This window comes from Cricetulus griseus, chromosome 2, assembly GCF_003668045.3.
Source record: "Cricetulus griseus strain 17A/GY chromosome 2, alternate assembly CriGri-PICRH-1.0, whole genome shotgun sequence".
In the NCBI taxonomy this organism is placed as follows: Eukaryota; Metazoa; Chordata; class Mammalia; order Rodentia; family Cricetidae; genus Cricetulus; species Cricetulus griseus.
In genome coordinates, this window is record NC_048595.1 from 162,265,250 (window position 1) to 162,285,899 (window position 20,650).

Genomic DNA, 20,650 nt, shown 5'->3' on the forward strand with positions numbered 1-20,650 from the left:
GACTCCCTAACCGCCAGCTAACTCCCTAAATCCCTAACTGTTGGCCTCCTTATGTTGTATACTGGCTGCTTTGAACAAAAGGGATGCCAATCAAAAAACAGCCATCCAGACTAGCTTATGCCAGCATTAGCCGTCTTGGAAAAAATCCTACACACAATAGCCACCTCTGGTGCAGACACTTGTGATCCCCACACTTGGCAGCTGGAAGTAAAGCATAGAAGGCCATCCTTGACTGCAGAGTGGAAAAACCGAAGAAATGTACATAGAAGAAATATCAGGAGTTCAAAGCCTCATACATGGCAACTTTGAGGCCAGCTTGAGCTACATGAGAAAGCCCCAAATCAAATAGAAATAAATAAAAAGGGCTATGGAGATGGCCCAATAGGTAAAGATGCTTTCTTTCAAGCCTTGATCCCAAGTTTGATCCCAGGGACCCAAATGTTAGATAGAGAGAATCTGTAGGCAGAGTTTCTCTGTGTTCCAGTAGTTGTCACCAAATAACCACACAGAGTCTTTTATTTTTTAAGATTTATTTATTATGTATACAGTGTTCTGCCTGTATGTATGCCTGCAGGCATGCTCTTAACCGCTGAGCCATCTCTCTGACCCCCAAGGAAACTTCTTCTTAAGTATAAATGCTCAGCCCACAGCTTAGGCTTGTCTCCAGCCAGCTCTTACAACTTAAATGAAACCATTTCTATTAATCTATGTGCTGTCCGGAGGCCCATTTACCTCATCTGTGTACTTTTCATGCTGCTTCTTTGTCTGGCTGGCGACTCCTCCAACTTCACCCTTCTTCTCCCCAGCATTCTCTCTGCTCCCCAAATCCTGCCTAGCCATTGGCTAATCAGCTTTTTATTAACAATGAGAGCAACACATCTTCACAGTGTACAGAAGGGTTATTCCACAAGAATCTATTTACTCCTGAAAGCTGTGCTTTAACCCCTACTACTACCACCTCCCCCAAACAAATCTTGTAATGTAATAAAACCTTAAATAAATAAATCTTAAGGACATTTAGATCCTTGATAGCAGAAACTAATGTTAAGATTGATGCAGATCCTAGCTGGGCAGTGGTGGCACATGCCTTTAATCCCAGCACTCAGGAGGCAGAGACAGATGGATGTCTGTGAGTTCCAGGCCAGCTTGGTCAACAGAGCAAGTGCCAGGAGAGGCTCAGAGAAACACTGTCTCAGAAAAACAAACAAACAAACAAACAAAGATTGCTGCAGATCCTATGCTGGTGTACAATAAAAAGTTGATTTTGTTTTGTTTTGTTTTTTGAGATAGTGTTTTGTGGTGATTTGAAAGAAAATGGTCCCCAAAGGGAGTGTGTCACTGTAAGGTTGGGCTTTGAGGTCTCTTTTGCTCAAGCTTCCATCAGTGTGACTGTCAGTTGATGTCCTGTTGCCTTCAAGACGTAGCACTCTTGGCTCCAGCACCTCATCACCTGTACACCACCATGCTCCCCACTTACTAGATTTATGCAATCAGTGCAGAAGCAACACTATCTGATAATTAAAAACTGGAAGTTACCGGTTTTTTTTAAGACAATTTGATTCAAGAAATAAATATAAGCTTAGAGGTAGGGATGCCTGCTGAAACCTTCTGTCAGCCTAGTCCCCGGGTTCACGGTCCTGGAATCAGTAAAAACCACAACTCCCAGAATTCCCGGGTCCGGGGGGCGGACCCAACGGTGAGGAGGTGGGGCCTGGGGCGTTCCCCGCGAGGTTTTGAGAGTGAGGTGGCGGGAGCGGCGGCCATGGCGGCGCCGGAGGAGAGAGAATTGCAGGTGACATCCGGAGCCGGGTCCGGACCCCGCTTAACCCTGCTGGGGACGCGCCTCGGCCGGACTCCATGCTCGCCGCCACTGGTGTTTTTGTCCCAACCCCACTGTGCCATCGCGACCCCTTGTGGGCCCGGAGGCCCCTTGGGAGGCCATGCCTCCCTTTCCTGGTGACCCAGGCGCTGTATCGAGCCGCTCGCTTCAGACTGGAGTGGGATTCCGAGGGCAAACCCTTTCCCTTGCAGCCCAGTGCTGTGCGGCTTCAGTCCAGAATGTAAACACTGAGCCGCAGTTTACTCCGGGAGCGGCCCGGCATTGCGCGGGGTTCGGTGTGTTGGAGGCCGCTCGCTTTTCAGACCGTGCACGAATCCTCAGTCTGTCGTGCTTTCTAATTCGCTTATTAAGATCTTCCAAGTGAGGCAATTGTAGGTGGTGGTTGTTTTCGCCTGTGCTGCGTTTGGTTTGCAGCGTCGGGAAATAGTGATGCTCTTTGCTAATTTCGACTTTGTCACTTGGCTCCTCACTTGTTGACAAGTCAGACTGTGAAGTAGGACCCCAGGATAGTCACAGCAAACATTTAGCATGCCGCGGAGCACTTTTTTGCCTGATTCCGTTGTGCCATTATAACAAGGCTTACCTTTTTAATGGCTAGGTTGCTGCGTGGTTGAAAAAAATATTTGGAAACCATCCCATTCCAAAATACGAGGCGAACCCACGGACGACAGAAATTTTATATCACCTTTCAGAACGCAACAGAGTCCGGGACAGGGACATCAACCTGGTAATAGAGGACTTAAAACAGAAAGCAAACGAGTATGAATCAGAAGGTGAGTTAAGTCTAGAGTTTTGAAAGAGGTAGTAAGGTAACTAAATTTTACAACACTCCAGTGTCTAAGATTAAGGTAGACAACTTGTATTATCATCGTCATTATTATTTTAGACAATTGACTTCTGCTCTATTATAGTAACTTCCAGATTAGAAATTCCTCTGTAGTATGTTTTATTGGTTCTCTGCTAGTTAAAACAGTGAATCCGGAAAGAGAATTAAATTTGCTGGGGCGGGGGTTGGTAGAGGAATGCCTTTAATCCCAGAGCTTTATAGAGTCAGAGGCAGGAGGATATTTGTGAGTTCAAGGTCAGCCTGGGCTGCATAGTGAGTTCCTGTCTCAAAAAACAAAACAAAACAAAACAAAAGCTTATTAGCCTAACAAGAAAGATACTTGTATTTTTTTTTCCCCTTACATAGCTTGCAGGATGCCAGAGGTAGCAGCCAAGAAGTGTGAGACTTGGACTGTGTATCAGGGAACTGCTTTAAAATTTCCTACTGAACCAGGCATGATGGTGCAAGCTTGTAATGCCAGCATTCAGAAGGCAGAAGCAGGAGGGTTGTCATGAGTACAGTGTCAGCTTGGATCACATAGCCAGACTCTAAAACAAGTTTTTTTTTTTTTCCCCTCATTTTTGTAGGTCATACGTATAGTGTGAAAAAAAATGAAGAGTGAGAGCAGGGTACGGAACCAAAGGGAATGACAAAAGTCCTGGGGTGCTCCTCCCACTCTAGGGTTCCTTCATACTTTTTCTTAATAAATGTATGCCCATTCTACTTAAACAAACAAACAAAAAAAACATTTGAGGATGACGTACATCAAACAGAGGAAATGAGATCTGATTGCCATACCTTTAACCAAGTGGAGGGTGTTTGTTATATAAAATTTTGAAAAAAATTTTAGATTTATTTTATGTGTATGAGTGTTTTGTCTGTGTGGATTTATATGCACCCTGTGCATGTCTGGTGTTTGTAGAGGTCTAAAGAGGGTGTTGGATCCCCAGGAACTGTAATTAAGTGTGATTGTGAGTCACTATGTGGGTCCTGGGAACTGGTCCTAGGTCCTCTACAAGGACAAGTGCTCTAGTTGAGCAGTCCTAGAACTTGGGAGTTCAAATCCAGCCTGGCCTAGATAGAGAGTTCCAAAACAACCAGAGCTACATAGAGATACCCTTTCTCAAAACAAACAAACAAAAAGCAACAACAAAAAACCAAACATCTCTCCAGACCCTATATGATACTATGAATACAGTGCAATTATATTTAATTCTAATGCATATATACTTTTTTCAATAGTCTTTTAAAATTAGCTCAAGTGTGTTTTGTGTGCCATCTTAATGGTGTAGAATACTTCCACAATGGAGAACAGAGCAATTCCATCACCACAAATAAACACCCATGTTTACTCCTTTTATTTGGATTCTCATACATATGGTCTTTTTTTTTTTTTTTTAAGATTTTTATTTATTTATTATGTATACAACATTCTGCTTCCATGTATATCTGCATACCAGAAGAGGGCACCAGATCTCATAACGGGTGGTTGTGAGCCACCATGTGGTTGCTGGGAATTGAACTCAGGATCTCTGGAAGAGCAGTCAGTGCTATTAACCTCTGAGCCATCTCTCCAGCCCACATATGGTCTTTTAAAAGTAGATTTTGGGGTTTTTTTAAAGTATATTTCCAGAAACTTTCTTTTTTATAATTCTATTTATTTTTAGATATTTTTTGTTGTTTTTTTGGACAGGGTTTCTCTGTGTAACAGCCCTGGCTGTCCTGGAACTTGCTTTGTAGACTAGGCTGGCCTCCAACTCACAGAGATCCATCTAGAGTGCTAGAATTAAAGGTATGGGCCACTGCCATTCAGCTAAATTACGCTTGTGGATATGGTGGCATCCATCTTTAGTCCTAGCATTCAGGAGATAGGGAGCAGGCAGATCTCTGAGTTCAAGGTCATCATGGTCTACGTAATAAATTACAGGTTTATACAGTGAGACCCTGTTTTATGTTGTTTTTAAATTTCATTTACTGCTTTTGAGGGGTGGATACATGAGTGTGTGGAAGTCAGAGGACAACTCGTAGGACTCAGTTCTGTGTTCCACCATGTGGATTCTGGGGATTGAACAAGTTGGTTCCCTCCATAGGCACCTGTGTTCAAAGTGCACAGACACAGAAACACATAATTAAAAACAATAGTAGCAGTTATTATTATTGTTGTTGTTGCTATTGTTATTGAGATAGGGTTTTTTTGTATAGCCCTGGCTCTTTTGGAACTCTCCATGTAGATCAGGTTAGCCTGGAAATCAGAGGTGCCCCATTTTGGTTTTGGTTGATTCTGGGTGCCCCTGCCTCTTGATTAAAGGCTTTCACTACCATGCCTGGCTCAAATAAATCTTAGACAAACAAACAAAAAAATCTATAATAAAAGTTTAAAAAACAAAAAGGACAAAACATCTGAGATAATCATGACATGTTTTTATCATTTCAGCCAAACATCTTCAAGATTTTCTTATGGAGAGTGTGAATTTTTCCCCTGCCAATCTGTCTAACACTGGTTCCAGGTTTCTGAGTGCATTGGTTGACAGTGCAATCACCCTGGAAACAAAGGACACTTCACTAGCAAGGTAATTATTCTAATGGTTTTAGTCTGTGTCCCCATAAGGAGAATATGCTATAAGGCTCTGATCTAAGATTTTTTTTGGTTCTCACAGTAATTCTGCATAGAAAATTAGCAATAAGAGCAAAAGTACTGAGGTGGTTGTTTTGTTTGTTTGGTAGATTGGTTTGGGTGGGTTTGTTGTTGATGTGTGTGTGTGTGTGTGTGTGTGTGTGTGTGTGTGTGTGTGTGTATGTATTTGAGAGCGCATGTGCGCTCTGAGTTCTAGTTAGCTCAGCAGTATAAGAAGGCCTGCTGAATTGTACAAAAATTAACAGCCATATTGGTCTAGAAATGTTGAACTTAATTTTTTTCCATTTGTACAGGGGTAATGCACTATATTAAATATGTAAGGTCTTAAAAAAAAAAAAGGGATTTTGAGAGCCCATCCCATGTGAAGGGATGCTCTCTTGGCCTGGACACATGGGGAAGGGCCTAGGCCTGGCCCAGGATGATGTGGGAGACTTTGGGGAACCCCTTTTGAGGGCCTTACCCTACCTGGGGAATGGAGTGGGGATGGCTAGGGACAGGTAGGATGTTGGGGGGAAGGGGAGGAAGAGGGAGAGGGAGAAGGGATTGACATGTGAAGCAAGCTTGTTCCTATTTTGAACTAATAAAAGAATAAAATAAAAAATAAAAATTTAAAATTTAAAAAAAAAGAAAAGAAGGTCCGCTGAGCAGAAGCCAGAGAGCAGAAGCCTCCATTGTTTTTGCTTGAGTTCCTGCCCTGAGACTTGTCTGATTGTTTTGCTGTACCTGTAAGTGTAAGCTAAAATAAACCCTTTCCTATGTTGCTTTTGGTCTTAGTGTTCATTACAGCACTGGAAAGCACATTAGAATAGCTGGAGGCTGGGTATGTGTGCACATACCTATAATAAGTACAGCACCCAGGTGGTGGCAGGAAGATCAGAAAGTCAAGGTCAGCCTCAGCTACTTAGGGAGTTTGAGGCCAGCATGTGCTATGTGAGACCCCTCCCACCACGGAACAGACAGAGGAACAGTAAAGTAGTAGGTTAAATGATCTGGTTGAACATGGCAAATTTGGTCATATACAGCGTTGAATAAGTTAAGGACCCTCTTTTTTTTTTTTTTTAGACACAGTTTTACTGTGTAGCCCTGGATGTCCTGGAACTCACCCTGTAGAAGGAGCTGGCCTTGAATTCACAGAGATCTGCCTGCCACTGCCTCCTGAATGCTGGAATTAAAGGCATGCACCATTACCACCTTGCTAAGGACCCTCATTGTTTGAGATAGAAATTTCACCTATATAATGATGTAATTCTTCCACCAGTCCTCAGAGGAAGCTGAAGAGTCAGGATTCTAAGCAAATCTGACTCCAAAGGTCATATGACTACTGTTGGTGGTCATTTGTTAGCTGGGACTACTACTGCAACTTAACCATGATCAGAAGAGTACACATGAGTGTGCTGCGCATAACTGCCAGTGTAAATGTTTGGGATTTATATAATGCTTGAAGAGTAGTGTTGTAAGTGTAACAACATGTAGACGACATGGCAGCAGGGGTGTAGACCAAATAATTTCTTCTGATACCAAATACAATTGTATAGATGTAATACTGAATAGGGAGCTCGACATGACCTTCAAAGACAGTTTCTTAGTCAATTGAGAGAGAAAGACAATGGAGAGCATTCTACCATCCTGTAACAGCTGCACTCTAAAACTAAAGATGCTATCCCTGGCAAACACAGACAAAAGGTAGTGAATTCAGGATGGGTAAATCTTACCCAAGAGGTTTTTTGTTGTTGTTTTTTCCCTTAGGGTTTTTGTTTGTTTGTTTTGTTTTTATTTTGTTAAAACAGGGTCTCATTATGTATCCCTGTTTAGCCTGGAATTCACTGCTCACTCTGTGGACCAGGGTGTCTTTGAACTCTCAGAGATCTGCCTGCCTTTGCCTCTCAGTCCTGGGAACAAAAGGTGTGCACCACCACACTCAGCCTACCTGAGTTCTATAGGGAAAATGGGACTTTGACCTGCTGAAGGGCGCTTTAGGCAAAGGGAACAGCATGTAACAATTGTGTAAGTGGATGGAGCAGTGTGATTACATAAACTCTAGAGAGAAGACAATCTCAGGCAGTGCTTATCCTCAGCTCTGTAACCAAGTTCCTCTTTCAGTTTTATCCCTGCAGTGAATGATTTGACTTCCGACCTTTTTCGTACCAAATCCAAGAGTGAAGAAATCAAGCTCGAATTGGAAAAACTTGAAAAAAATCTGACTGCAACATTAGTGTTAGAAAAATGTCTACGAGAGTGAGTTGAAATCTTGACATTTTGAATTATAAACACATTGTCAAGCTGGGCATGATGACATAGGACTGTAATCCCAGCTACTGGATGGCTGAGGCAGGAGCCGAATAAGCCCAAGGCTGCCTGAGCAACTCAGGAGGGGCTTAGGTGCAGACTTTCATATTTTACGTTATATAGTTTAATACCTGTATATTTATTTTTGCTTTATTTTTTAAAATATATAAAATATAAAAAATATATTATTTATTTATTGATTTTTTTTGAGACAGGGTTTCTCTAGCTTTGGAGGAATTTTAGCTTTATTAAAAATGTGTAGTTTGGCCGGGTGTTGGTGGCGTACGCCTTTAATCCCAGCACTCAGAAGGCAGAGGCAGGTGGATCTCTGTGAGTTCGATACCAGCCGGTCTACAAGAGCTAGTTCCAGGACATCCTCCAAAGCCACAGAAAAACCCTGTCTCGAAAATACCAAAAAAAAAAAAAAAATGTAGTTTTATAATTTTTCAATTTTTTTTTTCTTTTTTAAAGGTTTATTTACTATGTATAGTGTTCTGTCTGCATATATTTCTGCCTGCCAGAAGAGGGCACCAGATCTCATTCCAGATGGTTGTGAGCCACCATGTGGGTGCTGGGCATTGAATTCAGGACCTCTGGAAGAGCAGCCAGTACTCTTAACCTCTGAGCCACCTCTCCAGCCCCAAGCATCATTTCTTTGAACAAATGTCTCGGTGATTCCAAGGTGTAGCCATATTTTCCATGAGATTTCTTTGTCTTCTGGATCCCTCTTCAGTGCTGGGAATCAAATACAGGGGCTTGCCTGAGGTGGTAATACACTCATTTAATGCTAGACTGGCAGGCACATTTCTGTGAGTCCAGGGTTACCTGGTCTCCATAGCAAGTTCAAGGCTAGCCAGGGCTACAAAGTGAGATCATGCAGGTGTAAAGCTCCTGGGGAACCTTGGCAGATTCCATGACAGGTGAGGGTGACTGAGGCAGAGGGACAAACATGCCAGGCAGACAGAGCTTAAGTGAGAAGTTTTAGAAAGGGGAGGGAGGGGGAAGGAAAGAGAAAAGAGGTAAAGAGACACAGAGACAGAGAGAGGACAGAAGAGAAGAGGGAGACGGGAAAAGTCCTGTCTGCCCCAGGGGAATAGTGGGAAGGGGGTGGGGAGCAGTGGAAAAGAGAGGAGGAGGCAAAGAGAAGAGCTAATTTTCAAATTTTTAAACTTCCAAGCTATCATATAATTTGAAGTCACATATTTTGGTATGCTTTTTTTTTCTGTCGCTCTAATGTCCTCTTTGATGCTGTGAGCCTTTAGATTCTGATTGCCCCAGAGATTAGAGTTATTGGTTAGTATTTATGTAAAGATGGAGTAAATTGGTGACATACAAATGAATTCAACAAATACAGAAAATGTATGTGTTAGGCACTGTGTTGTGTCACATATAGTAGAGAGGTCTTTGGGATCCTGCATTTCAAATTGGCTTAGGATATATTAAACCACTTTTTTGAATAGCAGGTTTAGTTTGTCCAAGAATAATTGTTATAGGTTAATGTTAATGTTTTTATGTTCCTTGAGAAAAGTTCCACTTTGGCAACATGGAGGAGCAAATGTCCTAAAGCATGCATTGTAGTCTGGGATGTAAAACTTGTGGTGGAATAGCTGGCAAGTAGGTTATCTATATTGGCTAAGACAGCATTAAATCTCTAAGGAGGGAGTTGGTTTTCTTGTTCTTAAACAATCCTTTACTGAGAAGAAAAAACAAAAGCTTTAATTTTACTTTTGGAAGAGATCTCAAGAAGGCAGAGCTGCATCTGTCTGCGGAAAGGGCCAAAGTTGACAGTCGTCTTCAGAACATGGACTTCCTGAAAGCAAAGGCAGAGGAGTTCAGGTTTGGAATCAAAGCTGCAGAGGTGTGTATGAAGAACTGTTTCTAGCTAGCCTTTTAGACATTTGTCCTCACAGTAAGAAGCAGTGTCAGTCCTTTCTGCAGATGATGGAAGTACAGGGAAGAACTGTAACTTGTCCAAGTTTATGTAACTATTGAGCAGCAGCTCCTGGTTCAAAGTCGGCATTCAAACCCTCACACTCAGCACCTGTCTTCTCACCACATCTGAGTATAGAAAGGATTCACAAGTAACATAAACTAGCTTATATGCATGTGTGCTTTCTAATTGTGATCTGTAGCATTCTTTATTAAGTGTTGAAAATGTTTTCATGGTGGTTACTTTTTTTTTTTTTAAGATGTATTTATTTATTATGTATACAGAGCTCTGCCTGTATGTATGCCTGCACACCAGAAGAGGGCACCAGATCTCATTACAGATGGTTGTGAGCCATCATGTGATTGCTGGGAGTTGAACTCAGGACCTTTGGAAGAGAGCAGCCAGTGCTCTTAAGCTCTGAGCTATCTCACTAGCCTGATGGTTACTTACAAATTAATTTTTCAACCAAACTCTTTTCTCATATTGTAGGAGCAGCTTTCTGCTAGAGGCATGGATGCGTCTCTATCCCACCGGTCACTAGTGGCACTTTCAGAGGTAAGCTTCCTGTCTTAGTCTGTCCTTTGCTGCTGTCACAGAATACCACAGACTGGATCACTTAGGAACAGTCAAAACAAGAAGTTTATTTTGTTGATGATTCTGAAGGCTAAAAAGTCTAAGATCCAAGGGCCACATCTGCTGAGGGCCCTCTACTGTGTTCTCAGGTGCATAGTAGAAAATGCAGATCCCAGGGTGTGGGAGATGGCTCAGTCGCTGGGAAAGTGCTTACCTGAGTTTGATCCCCAGCACCCATATAAAGTCTGGGTGTGGCTACACATGTCTGAAAATCCAGCACCGGGGAGTTAGAGGCTAGTGACAGTTCCTATGTAATCGGTCCCTTTTGTAGATGAGGGAACTAGAGAAGATCTGTAACTTGCCCAAGTTTATGTTCAAGTCAGACATTGAAACCCTTACACTTGGCACCCGTCCACTCACCACTTGTGAGGGTAGCTAAGGGTTCACAGGTAACGTAATGAACTTGGGTACTCCTGGGCCAGGTAGTCTAGCCTATCAGTGAGCTCCACATTTTGTGAAGGACACTGTCTCAAAAACATGTGTAGTGACTGAGGAAGACACCCAACATCAACCTCCAGCCTTTACACAGTGCAAGCAACTTGGAGGAGCTTGGTCTGCACATTGGTCCCGGGAATCCAACTTCATTCACCAGGGGCTGGAGAGATGATCAGTGGTTAAGAGCACTGGCTGCTCTTTAGAGGGCTTTGATTCAATTCCAGCATCGACATGGTGGCTCACAACGGTCTATAGCTCCAGTTGCAGCGATCTAACACCTTCCTCTGTCGGCACCAGGCATACATATGGCTCACAGTCATATATCCAAGCATAACACTCATACACATAAAATAAGTGTGAAAAACAAGATGGACTGGAGGGATGACTCAGTGGTTAAGACACTTGTGCTCTTGCTGAGGACCCAGATTGTCTCCCAGCACCCACACGGTGGCTCAAAAGCATCAGTGACTCCAGTTCCAGGGGATTCAGGCCTTATTCTGACTTCAAAAGGCACATAAAAAAGGTACAAAACAAACAAAAACCTTATACCATAAAATACAATTAAAACAAAAATAGAAAAACCTTAGTTTACCAGGCTTGGCTGCAAGTGTCTTTACCCTTGAATCATATTGCTAGCCTCTATAGTCCTATACTAAGTAAGTAGGAATATAATTTACTTTTCAACATTTTGGAAAAGTATTGTTTTGTTTTTATTAGAAATGAGGTGATCTATTTGAAGTTCTTTGATTCCTTGTTTAATATTTCTGTGGATTGGACAGTATAACTTGTTGGTAGATTGCTTGCTAACCTTCATGAAGCCATGAATGAATGAATACTAAATAGTAATGTTTTATTGCATTTTATTTTAGAAATGAGCACTGTTCAGTTGTTTTGTGGATATATCTGTTGCTATATAACTCTCTGTTCATTTCCAGAAACTCACAGAAATAAAACAGCAGACTATACCCCTGAAGAAAAAACTGGAGTCCTATTTAGATTTAATGCCGGTAACTGTTGTTATGGGTTTTCTAACCTTCCTGTAAAGACACTACGTGGTCAGAGCATAGTGGGTTTGTGTTTCAAGGATTTAAAATCAATGTCAAAACTGAGAGTGGTGACTCCCACTTATAATCTGAACACTTGGGAGGCTGAGGCAGAAGGATCATTGAGTTCTAACAGCTTAGGCTACAGACTGAAGTTTGTATCAGAATAAGAAAATAAAAAAAAATAAAGACAGTGGTAGGCTTGGCATGGTGGTCCACATCTCTAATCACAGCACTTGGGAGGTTGAGGATCTTAAATTCAAGACCAGTTTGGGCTCTGTCTTGTTACATTTATTTGTTTGTTTGTTTGTTTGTTTGTTTATTTTGGGTTCAGATGCCACAGTGCACATAGAGGCCAGAGTAGATTCTCTTAAACTAAGGGCACTCAAGTCACCTGGTTTGGCAGAAACTGCCATTACTTAGTGAGCCATCTTTCCCACCAAGATCCTGTTTTAATACCCCCCACACACACACACCCCACTCTGCCCAAATGGTTATTGGTAAATTTCAGTATGAAGTGTGGGCTGGGTGCTCCCTCTGATTTTCCTTGGCTTTTGAAGGGATTGTATTGTGAAGTAGCTTTCCTCTGAGTGAACTGCTTTCTGTATTTGTATCACCATGACCAAACTCTGATACTGTGTATCACTATGTTACCTCACAGAAACAGCTTAAGTAAGCCAAGATTTCAGTCGTGTCACATTTTCATAGTGTCACCCAGAGTGGTGGGAAAGACAGGTGGGACAGGTCAGTACTGCAAGTTAGAAACCAGTGACCAGGCATGTAATCGGTAGTTTTATGTCAGCTTCACAAGCTAGAGTTATCTGAAAGGAGCCTCAGTTGAGAGAATGCCTGCACTTCTAAGGCGTTTTCTTAATTAGTGATTGTGGGTGGGGCAGTACTAGGCAGGTGGTCATGGGTTCTATAAGAATTCAGCTGAGCTGGGTGGAGGTGAGACATACCTTTAATTGCAGCACTTGGGAGGGGAAATCGCTGTGAATTTAAAGCGTGGCTGGAGTACAAAGCAAGTTTCAGGACATCCAGGACTGTTACATGGAGAAACCCTGTCTCAAAAAAACCAAAGGAAAAAAAAAAAGAAATAAAATAAGAAAGAAAGAACAAAGAAAGCAGGCTGAACAAGTCATAGGAAACAAGGCAGTAAGCAGCAGTCCTCTGTGGCCTCTGCATCAGCTTCTGTCTCCAGGATCCTGCCCTGCCTTCCTTCAGTGATGAACAGTGATGTGGAAGTGGAAGCCAAACAAACCCTTTCCTCCCCATGATACTTTTTGGTCATGGTGTTTGGTCACAGCAATAGAAACCCAAGCTCAAACAAGGCTATAACCTCAAAACCTAACCCATAGTGTATTGCGTGCTGCATTCGCTCAAAGATGATCCGTAGTCCGTAAGGCTAAGATTTCTTTATTCAGATAAACACCAGCCCAAACGCAAGCCAGAGCCTCCCCAGAGGCCGAAAGCTAGCGTGGCCTCTTAAGAATTCTCTCCTCGTCATCTTCGACCTCCCCGACCACACCCTCATGGGTGTGGCCAGGCACACCTGTAGTGGCTACTAGAAAGCGGGGCTACAGTGTCTCCCTACAATAGTTACCTCTTCCTCCTGAAGGTTCAGAGCTTCCCAAAACAGTACCAACAGCATTCAAACAGAGCCTGTGTGAAGCTCTTCATTTAACTATCACACTTTGCTTGCTTGTTTTTCTTTTTAAGAATCCATCTCTTGCTCAAGTGAAAATTGAAGAGGCAAAGAGAGAATTAGTAAGTAGTTTCCATCTTCCTTCATTTTCCCTTTTAAATTAGCAGTTACTAAGTTGAGATAATAAAATTTCTAAGCTGGGTCAAGCTATGAGGTCCAGCTGCTTGGGAGTACACAGCCCAAGACAGGCTTTGTGGTAGAAATTGGTTTTAATGTTTTCCTTTTCTACTCTTATTTTAGATATCAGAAGTTGATGATATGTCTTTCATGTCTTCATTTATGGCTTATTTCCTTTCTCTAGGATGCCATTGAAGCTGAACTTACAAGGAAAGTAGACATGATGGAACTGTGACTAGAGCCCAGTAGACATTCTTCTCCCAAGAAGTCAATGACTGTTCTTAGAGGAGATAATAATATCCTTCTTGATAAAATAACAGTTTTTGGTCATGCATTTAAATTTTTTTGGCCTAAGTACAGTTTTCATATGAAAAAGCATTTTGTGTTACCTGTTATTTGTATACCTGGCAGTTAAGAATCTCAAAAATCAGGGAGGGGCTGGAGAGATGGCTCCACAGTTTAGAGCAATAAATATTGCTCTTGCAGAAGACTGGGGTTTGATTCTCAGCACCCATATGGTGGCTCAAGACCATGACATCTCAAGACCATTGGATCTGACATCTTCTGGCATCTGCAGGCATCAGGCACACATGACACACAGACATACATGCAGGTAAAATACTCATACACATTAAAAAAAAGAAAAGAAAAGAAAATTCTGCCGAAGGCGGCAGTCCCTTAGGTGACCATCATTGAAAGGTTCATTTAATGCTGATCAGCTCTACCTCTTCAAGAGACAGGCCCCGCCCCGTGACAACAATCTGGGCACTCACTCTGCTGGGCCTAATAATAAACTGGTTAATATGTCTTATCTTGCACCTCCTCTTTTTCTTTATATCTAATTTAAACAAAAACAAAACAATCATGTCAGTTCTTACAGGCTTGCTCTGTGGTTCCCATTCGTTTACTTGCTTCCTTCTCTGGGGCTTTGCCTCCATTCCTGAGCAACTCACACTGACCTGTCACCAAATGTCAATATGTTTCGTTTATGAAAAAGATTAGATCTTTAAGCCAGTTGCAGAAAGAGGAATAATATGGTTCTAAATTCATATTTCATGCCCTATATTAGGATAATCCAAAGGATCAAAGACCAATATAAAATTTTAAAAATAAAGATACTGGACTGGAGTATGAATCTATTTATGCTTGCCTGGCATACATGAAGCTCTGTTCAGTCTCCAGCCCAGCATGGTATGCATGTCTATGCTGGTTTTTCTTTCTTTCTTTTCTTTTTTTTTGTTGTTTTTTTTTTTTTTTTTTTTTTTGTTTTTCGAGACAGGGTTTGTCTGTGGCTTTGGAGGCTGTCCTGGAACTAGCTCTTGTAGACCAGGCTGGTCTCGAACTCACAGAGATCCGCCTGCCTCTGCCTCCTGAGTGCTGGGATTAAAGGCGTGTGCCACCAATGCCCAGTGCCTGTATGCAACTTTTTAGGGCATTTTTTGATTGATGTGAGAGGACTCTGCCCATTGTGGGTAGTGCCACCCATGGCCACATGGTTCTGGGTTGTATAAAAATGCAATTGAGCAAGCTAGTCAGCGTTTCTATGTGCTTCTTCAGCTCCTGCCTCTAAATTCCTGTTAAGTTTCTGCCCTGACTTCTCTCAGTGCTGGACTGGAAGCTTTACTAGATGTATGAGGTGCGCCTTCTTAGAGTTTCTACCACCAGTTGAGTCATAGGCAGACTGCAGAGTTCAAGCATACTGGCCCATGCCAGAGCTGACCTGATGTGGGATGTTAAGCCTATTTGTAGCACCCCGCATGACTGGTGTATGATTGAGTACCTGGGAGAAGATGTGTAATGCTATCAAGGGTCTGCCCTGCCATCCACTCTTTAACTCAAGCAAAATCTCCGTCTACCCTAACTGTAAAGAAAAAAAAATCTACACCGTAGTTTACTCTACCAAAGAGATCTCAAAGTCATCTCCAAATCTGAACAAAATTCCAAGCAAGATATACACAGAGAAATAACACAAAAAGAAAAGGCTACAGGGAGAATAATTCGGAGTATCTAGGTTGACTGATAGTTGATTTTCAAACTCAGTATGTAGCCAGGGCCACACATTGCAAGTCTTCCCAAACTTGGGGACCAAGTATTCAAACATGTGTTCTGAATATTATTTTAAGTTGTGTTACATTTGTTTATGCTATGGAATATTTGTTTAGTGATGCAAAGATGTGTCTCTTTTATGTTGCATTTGTTTAACTCTGTGAAGGTGTATCACATTGCCTGTCTAAAACAACTGATTGGCCTAATAAAGAGCTGAATGGCCAATAAGAAGGCAGAAGAAAGGATAGGTGGGCCTAGCAGGCAGAGAGACTAAAATAGGAGGAGAAATCTGGGAAGAGATTGAGGAGGAGTAAGAGAAGGGGGAGGAGGACCAGCCATACAGCCAGACATGGAGTAAGAAGTAAAGATGTACAGAAATAGGGAAAAGTAAAAGTCCAGAGGCAAAAGGTAAACAGGCTAATTTAAGTTAAGAAAAGTTGGCTAGAAACAAGTCAAGCTAAGACTGGGCATTTGTAAGTAAGAATAAGTCTCCATATGTGATTTATTTGGGAGCTGAATGTCAGGGCCCCCAAAGAGTAAAAAGCCAAAAAGAGTAAAAAAATAAAATAAAAACAAAGCCAACAACACACGAGCCTATGGGAGTCATTCTCATTCAAGCTACCATATTCCACTTCCTGGCTGCCATAGACTAGTTGCATATCATAATGCAAAATGCATTTAGTCCAGCTTCACAAGTCTCCATAGTCTTTCATTGTCTTAACAGTTTAATAGTCCAAATCTTTCCTGAATCTCAAAGCAATCTCTTATTTGCAACCCCCTATAAAATCAAAAGGTAAACTGTATACTCCAACATGCAATGGCAGAGTATGTAGTGCTTTTCCAAAAGGGAGGAATTGGAACATAAAGACCAAAACCCATCAACTCCAAATCCTGTCTGATGTCAAAGGGCTTACTACACACTTGCAGCTTACTGCCTGTAAGGCACCTCTCTCTCAGGCTGCTTCCACTCCCTGTATGTAGCTCTCCTTAGCAGATATCCCATGACTGGCTGATCTAACATCTTGGGGTTTCCAGATGCAGTACAGGCTTCTCTTTCACAACTTCATTCACTGGCTTCTCAGGGCCTCCATGCTGGGATTCTGCTACACACCTGGCCTCAGGTTTCCTTACCCTGAAAATCCCATAATCCCATTGCTCATGTATCTCTCATGACTCTTAAAACCAGAACCAAGTGGACAACACAACCTCACTTGACCTCTTGATGGACCCCCGGAAACTCAGGCCTCCGGGGTTCCAGCCCAGGACCGCAGTCACCCCAGTCACCAGGCAGATTCGAAAACTTGCTGCAAACTGCATGAGGCTTTATTGTTTAACGAGCTAACCCCATGTTAGCTTGGGTCTTTCACCCACCCGCCATGGCGGATGGCTAGCAAAGACAGCTCGAAGGGGCTGCAGAGAGATCTTGTAGAGCAGTGTAAGGGGAGTGTCTAGGGGTGCACACAGGCTCAGGATTGGTGTGCCTCCAGGCTTGGAGGGCTTGCCGTGTGTTGATTGGCCAACTGGTTGTTATGGCCCTCCCAGGGTGGTTGCTATGCTCTGCGTGTCATTGCTGTGCACTTGTCCAGTAAAGCACACCCAGAGCTGTAAAGCATAGCGCCACCAGCTAACTTCTGATTGGTTCCTTGCCACAAGGCAGGCATCTGACTTCTAGTGACTAGGACAAGGTCATGGCAAGCATGTGTTACTGCCATGGCTGCCGAAATGGGGAGCTGGTCCCTTCACTCTCACTTGTGATTGGAGCCTGGCTCCCTTGAGTCATATCTGCAGAAGCTGTTCTTAGTTTTTGCTCTTAAAGGGGAACGAAATTTCTTGTTTTTTTTTTTAAGGTTTTTATTTATTTTGTATAGTCTTCTGCCTACATGCCAGCAGAGGGCACCAGATCTCATTTAAGGTGGTTTTCCAGGTGGTTGCTGGGAATTGAACTCAGGACCTCTGGAAGAACTGCTCTTAACTGCTGAGCCATCTCTCCAACCCTTCTTGGGTTTTTTGATTTCACAAATTGTTGGATTATCTGGGTAGAGTCTTGCCCTGAGGGCTCCTCTCCCTTTGTAACAATGCAGGTCAGGCCTCACCTTGATCTCCTTGTTTCTTTTAAGCACACACCTTGGCTCTAACATGAAATTACCAGGTGCTCTTTTTCTCCTCAAACTTTACATTTTCTATTTCTTTTGCCCTACTTGCTCTTTTTCATTGTAGTCCTACATAGATGTGATTACTAATAACCATGTAACAGAGCCAACATTAGACTGTCCTGAAATCCCATTCACCAAAGAAATTATCCATTACTTTTTAATTTTCCTCAGGCAAATTCTTAGGATGGGGGCAAAAAGCAGCTATGTATTTTGCCAAAGTATCACAAGAATGGTCCCTAGCCTCCTTGCCAATATTGTTCCCCTCTTGAGCTGTGCCTCTACCTTCAGCACTACTGTCTTCCATGTTCCTACTAGTGTGGCCCATTAATCTTTGATTATAACATTCAACTGCTTTCCTAGTATAACATCTCAAAGTCATCTACGTTCCTCTACAAAGAAAAAACAGCATGGTTAAGCCTATCACAACAATACCCCATTCCTGGTACCAACTTGCATATTTGTTTATTTTCTATGGCTGTAAAGAGATAATAACCAAGGCAGCTCATACAAGAAAATGTTTAATTGGAGTTACAGTTCCAGAGGTTTAGATTCCATGATAATGGAGCAAAAGCATGACATCAGGAATAGTGGAAAGCTCACATCTTGATCAACAAAAAAAAAAAAGGTTGAGTTAACTGGGAGTGACATGAGTTTTGAAACTTCAAAGCCCACCAGTGACACACCTCCTCCAACAAGGCCACACCTCTTAATCCTTCCCAAATAGTTCCTGCAACTAGGGACCAAACATTCTAACATATTCATTCTCATTCAAACCACCACAGCAGGGGAGATGACTCCTTGGCTGAAGGAAGGCACTTGCTGCCAAGCATGACAGCCTGAATTCAGTTCTGGGAACCCACATGGTGGAAGGAGGGAACCAACTCCTGCAAGCTGTCCCCTGACTTTCATATGCACATTGTGGTGTGTTTACTCCCACACACATATAATTTTTTTTTAAAGCAAACAAAGGATATGGACCACGGCTCTCTGCTGTGAACTCAGTTGTATGGACAGGGGAGCTGGTGTGAGGGGCAGCCTCTGTTTTTTGTCTTTATGTCTGACCCTAGACTACAGGTCTGACTGCTTCCCTCCTGATATTTCCATATTCATCCCCTAAGAACAGAAACATTTGTAGTTTTAAGCACAGTAAAATAATCAAATTTAGGAAATTTAATTAATTAATTTATTCTATTATCTTAGTAATGCACAGTATATACAATAGCCCAACTCAGGAACATATATTATGTATAGTCCTGTTTGTCTTTGTTTTCTGCTTTTTATTTTTAAAGATTTTATTTATTTACTATGTATACAGTCTCCTGCCTGCCAGCAGAGGGCACCAGATCTCATTCAAGGTGGTTGTGAACCATCATGTGGTTGCTGGGAATTGAACTCAGGACCTCTGGAAGAACAGTCAGTGCTCTTAACTGCTGAGCCATCTCTCCAGCCCTGTTTTCTGCTTTTTTGAGACAGGGTCTTTTTTTCTTTTTCTTTTTTTTTTTTTTGAGACAGGGTTTATCTATGTAATTTTGGAGCCTATCCTGACACTGACTCTGTAGACCAGGCTGGCCTCGAACTCACAGAGATTCACCTGCCTCTGCCTCCTGAGTGCTGGAATTAAAGGGTGTGCCACCAATGCCCGGCAGGACAGGACAGGATCTTTTTTTTTTTTTTTTTTTTCCCCCGAGACAAGGTTTCTCTGAGGCTTTGGAGGCTATCCTGGAACTAGCTCTTGTAGACACTGACTCTGTAGACCAGACTGGTCTCGAACTCACAGAGATCCACCTGCCTCTGCCTCCCAAGTGCTGGGATTAAAGGCATGCGTCACCACTGCCAGGCGAGACAGGATCTTAATGTAGACCTGGCTGGTCTCAAACTCAGTATGTAACCAGGGATGAGCTTGAGTTGTTGATACTTCTGCTCCACTTGCCCCTGGAAGCTGGCTGGTGGGAGAGAGGTGCTGCATGAACGAGAAGACGTTGCTGTGAAGATGCGGCTGGTACTATTTTAAGAGTGGAATGATGTGTCGGATGTCCTTGGTTGCCAGGGAAACTTTTTCTTGTGGATTATCACAGAAGCACGTGAGAGATGGCTTGCCCTAGGCTGGCTGTGGCCCCGTACCTGGACTGCTGAGGTTTTAGGTCGGATGGGACATGGCCAACAGGCTAATCTCCCACCTTTATTTGGGAACATGATGCGTGTCTCCCTTCTGATCTCAGCATGCTTCCTCTCACATTGTACAGCTGTATATTTTTAGGCTCTTCTGACAGCACCCGGATCCCACATGTTCAGTTTTATTTCAACTCCTCAGCAGCAGTTGTGAGCTAGCTGACAGCCTGCCTCCACAGTGTAGGGAGGCGGCACTGCTCTCTCCCTCTTCAGGATCCGAATTTTCAGCCTGTACAACACAGAGCACCGGAGCCTTATGCTGCCTGCAGTGTGACCTTAAAGGCTGCGGGGCAACTCTCTGGTGTCAGACCGCACAGCCCAAAGGCCTTCTTCTCTGTTCACTGGCTCCATTCTTAGCACTAAGCATGATATCTTACGGGGGGAGGGGGAGCTATAAAGATACTAAGAATTTTTCCTCAATCCCAGAGAGGCAGTTTATAAATTCAAAGACACTCAGACTGCCCAGTCTAAATCATAGTTTTGTAAACGAAGTAAAACATACACCTTACATGGTGTAGATGTCTTGTATATCCATAGACTTTGCCTATTTGTATTACTTTTTATTATAAACACAGAAGACCCAAGTTCAATTCCCAGCACTCATATGGCAATTCACAACCATCTGTAACTCCAGTTCCAGAGGATCTGACTCTCTCTTCTGGCCTCCTTGAGCATTACATGCATGTTGTACACAGGCATATATGCAGGCAAACACCCATTACATACTTTTTTTTTCTTGGTTTTTCGAGACAGGGTTTCTCTGTATAGCTTTGGAGCCTATCCTGGCACTTGCTCTGAGACCAGGCTGGCCTCGAACTCACAGAGATCTGCC

General features: G+C 42.7%; 1 protein-coding gene across 2 annotated transcripts; it reads left to right on the top strand.

Annotated features, from left to right (window-relative positions):
* Positions 1-1,725: 1,725 nt before the first annotated feature.
* Positions 1,726-14,261, top strand: Haus1 (HAUS augmin like complex subunit 1). Of its 2 annotated transcripts, XM_027397950.2 has the most exons (9): positions 1,726-1,792; positions 2,439-2,613; positions 5,101-5,236; positions 7,402-7,536; positions 9,322-9,445; positions 10,007-10,072; positions 11,521-11,592; positions 13,348-13,395; positions 13,635-14,261. In XM_027397950.2, exons 1-9 carry the CDS (start codon positions 1,763-1,765, stop codon positions 13,683-13,685), a joined length of 837 nt encoding a protein of 278 aa, XP_027253751.1. In that variant the 5' UTR covers positions 1,726-1,762; the 3' UTR covers positions 13,686-14,261. The 2 variants fall into 2 exon arrangements, with proteins under 2 accessions (XP_027253751.1, XP_027253752.1); XM_027397951.2 differs by lacking the exon at positions 7,402-7,536.
* The last annotated feature ends 6,389 nt before the right edge of the window (positions 14,262-20,650 follow it).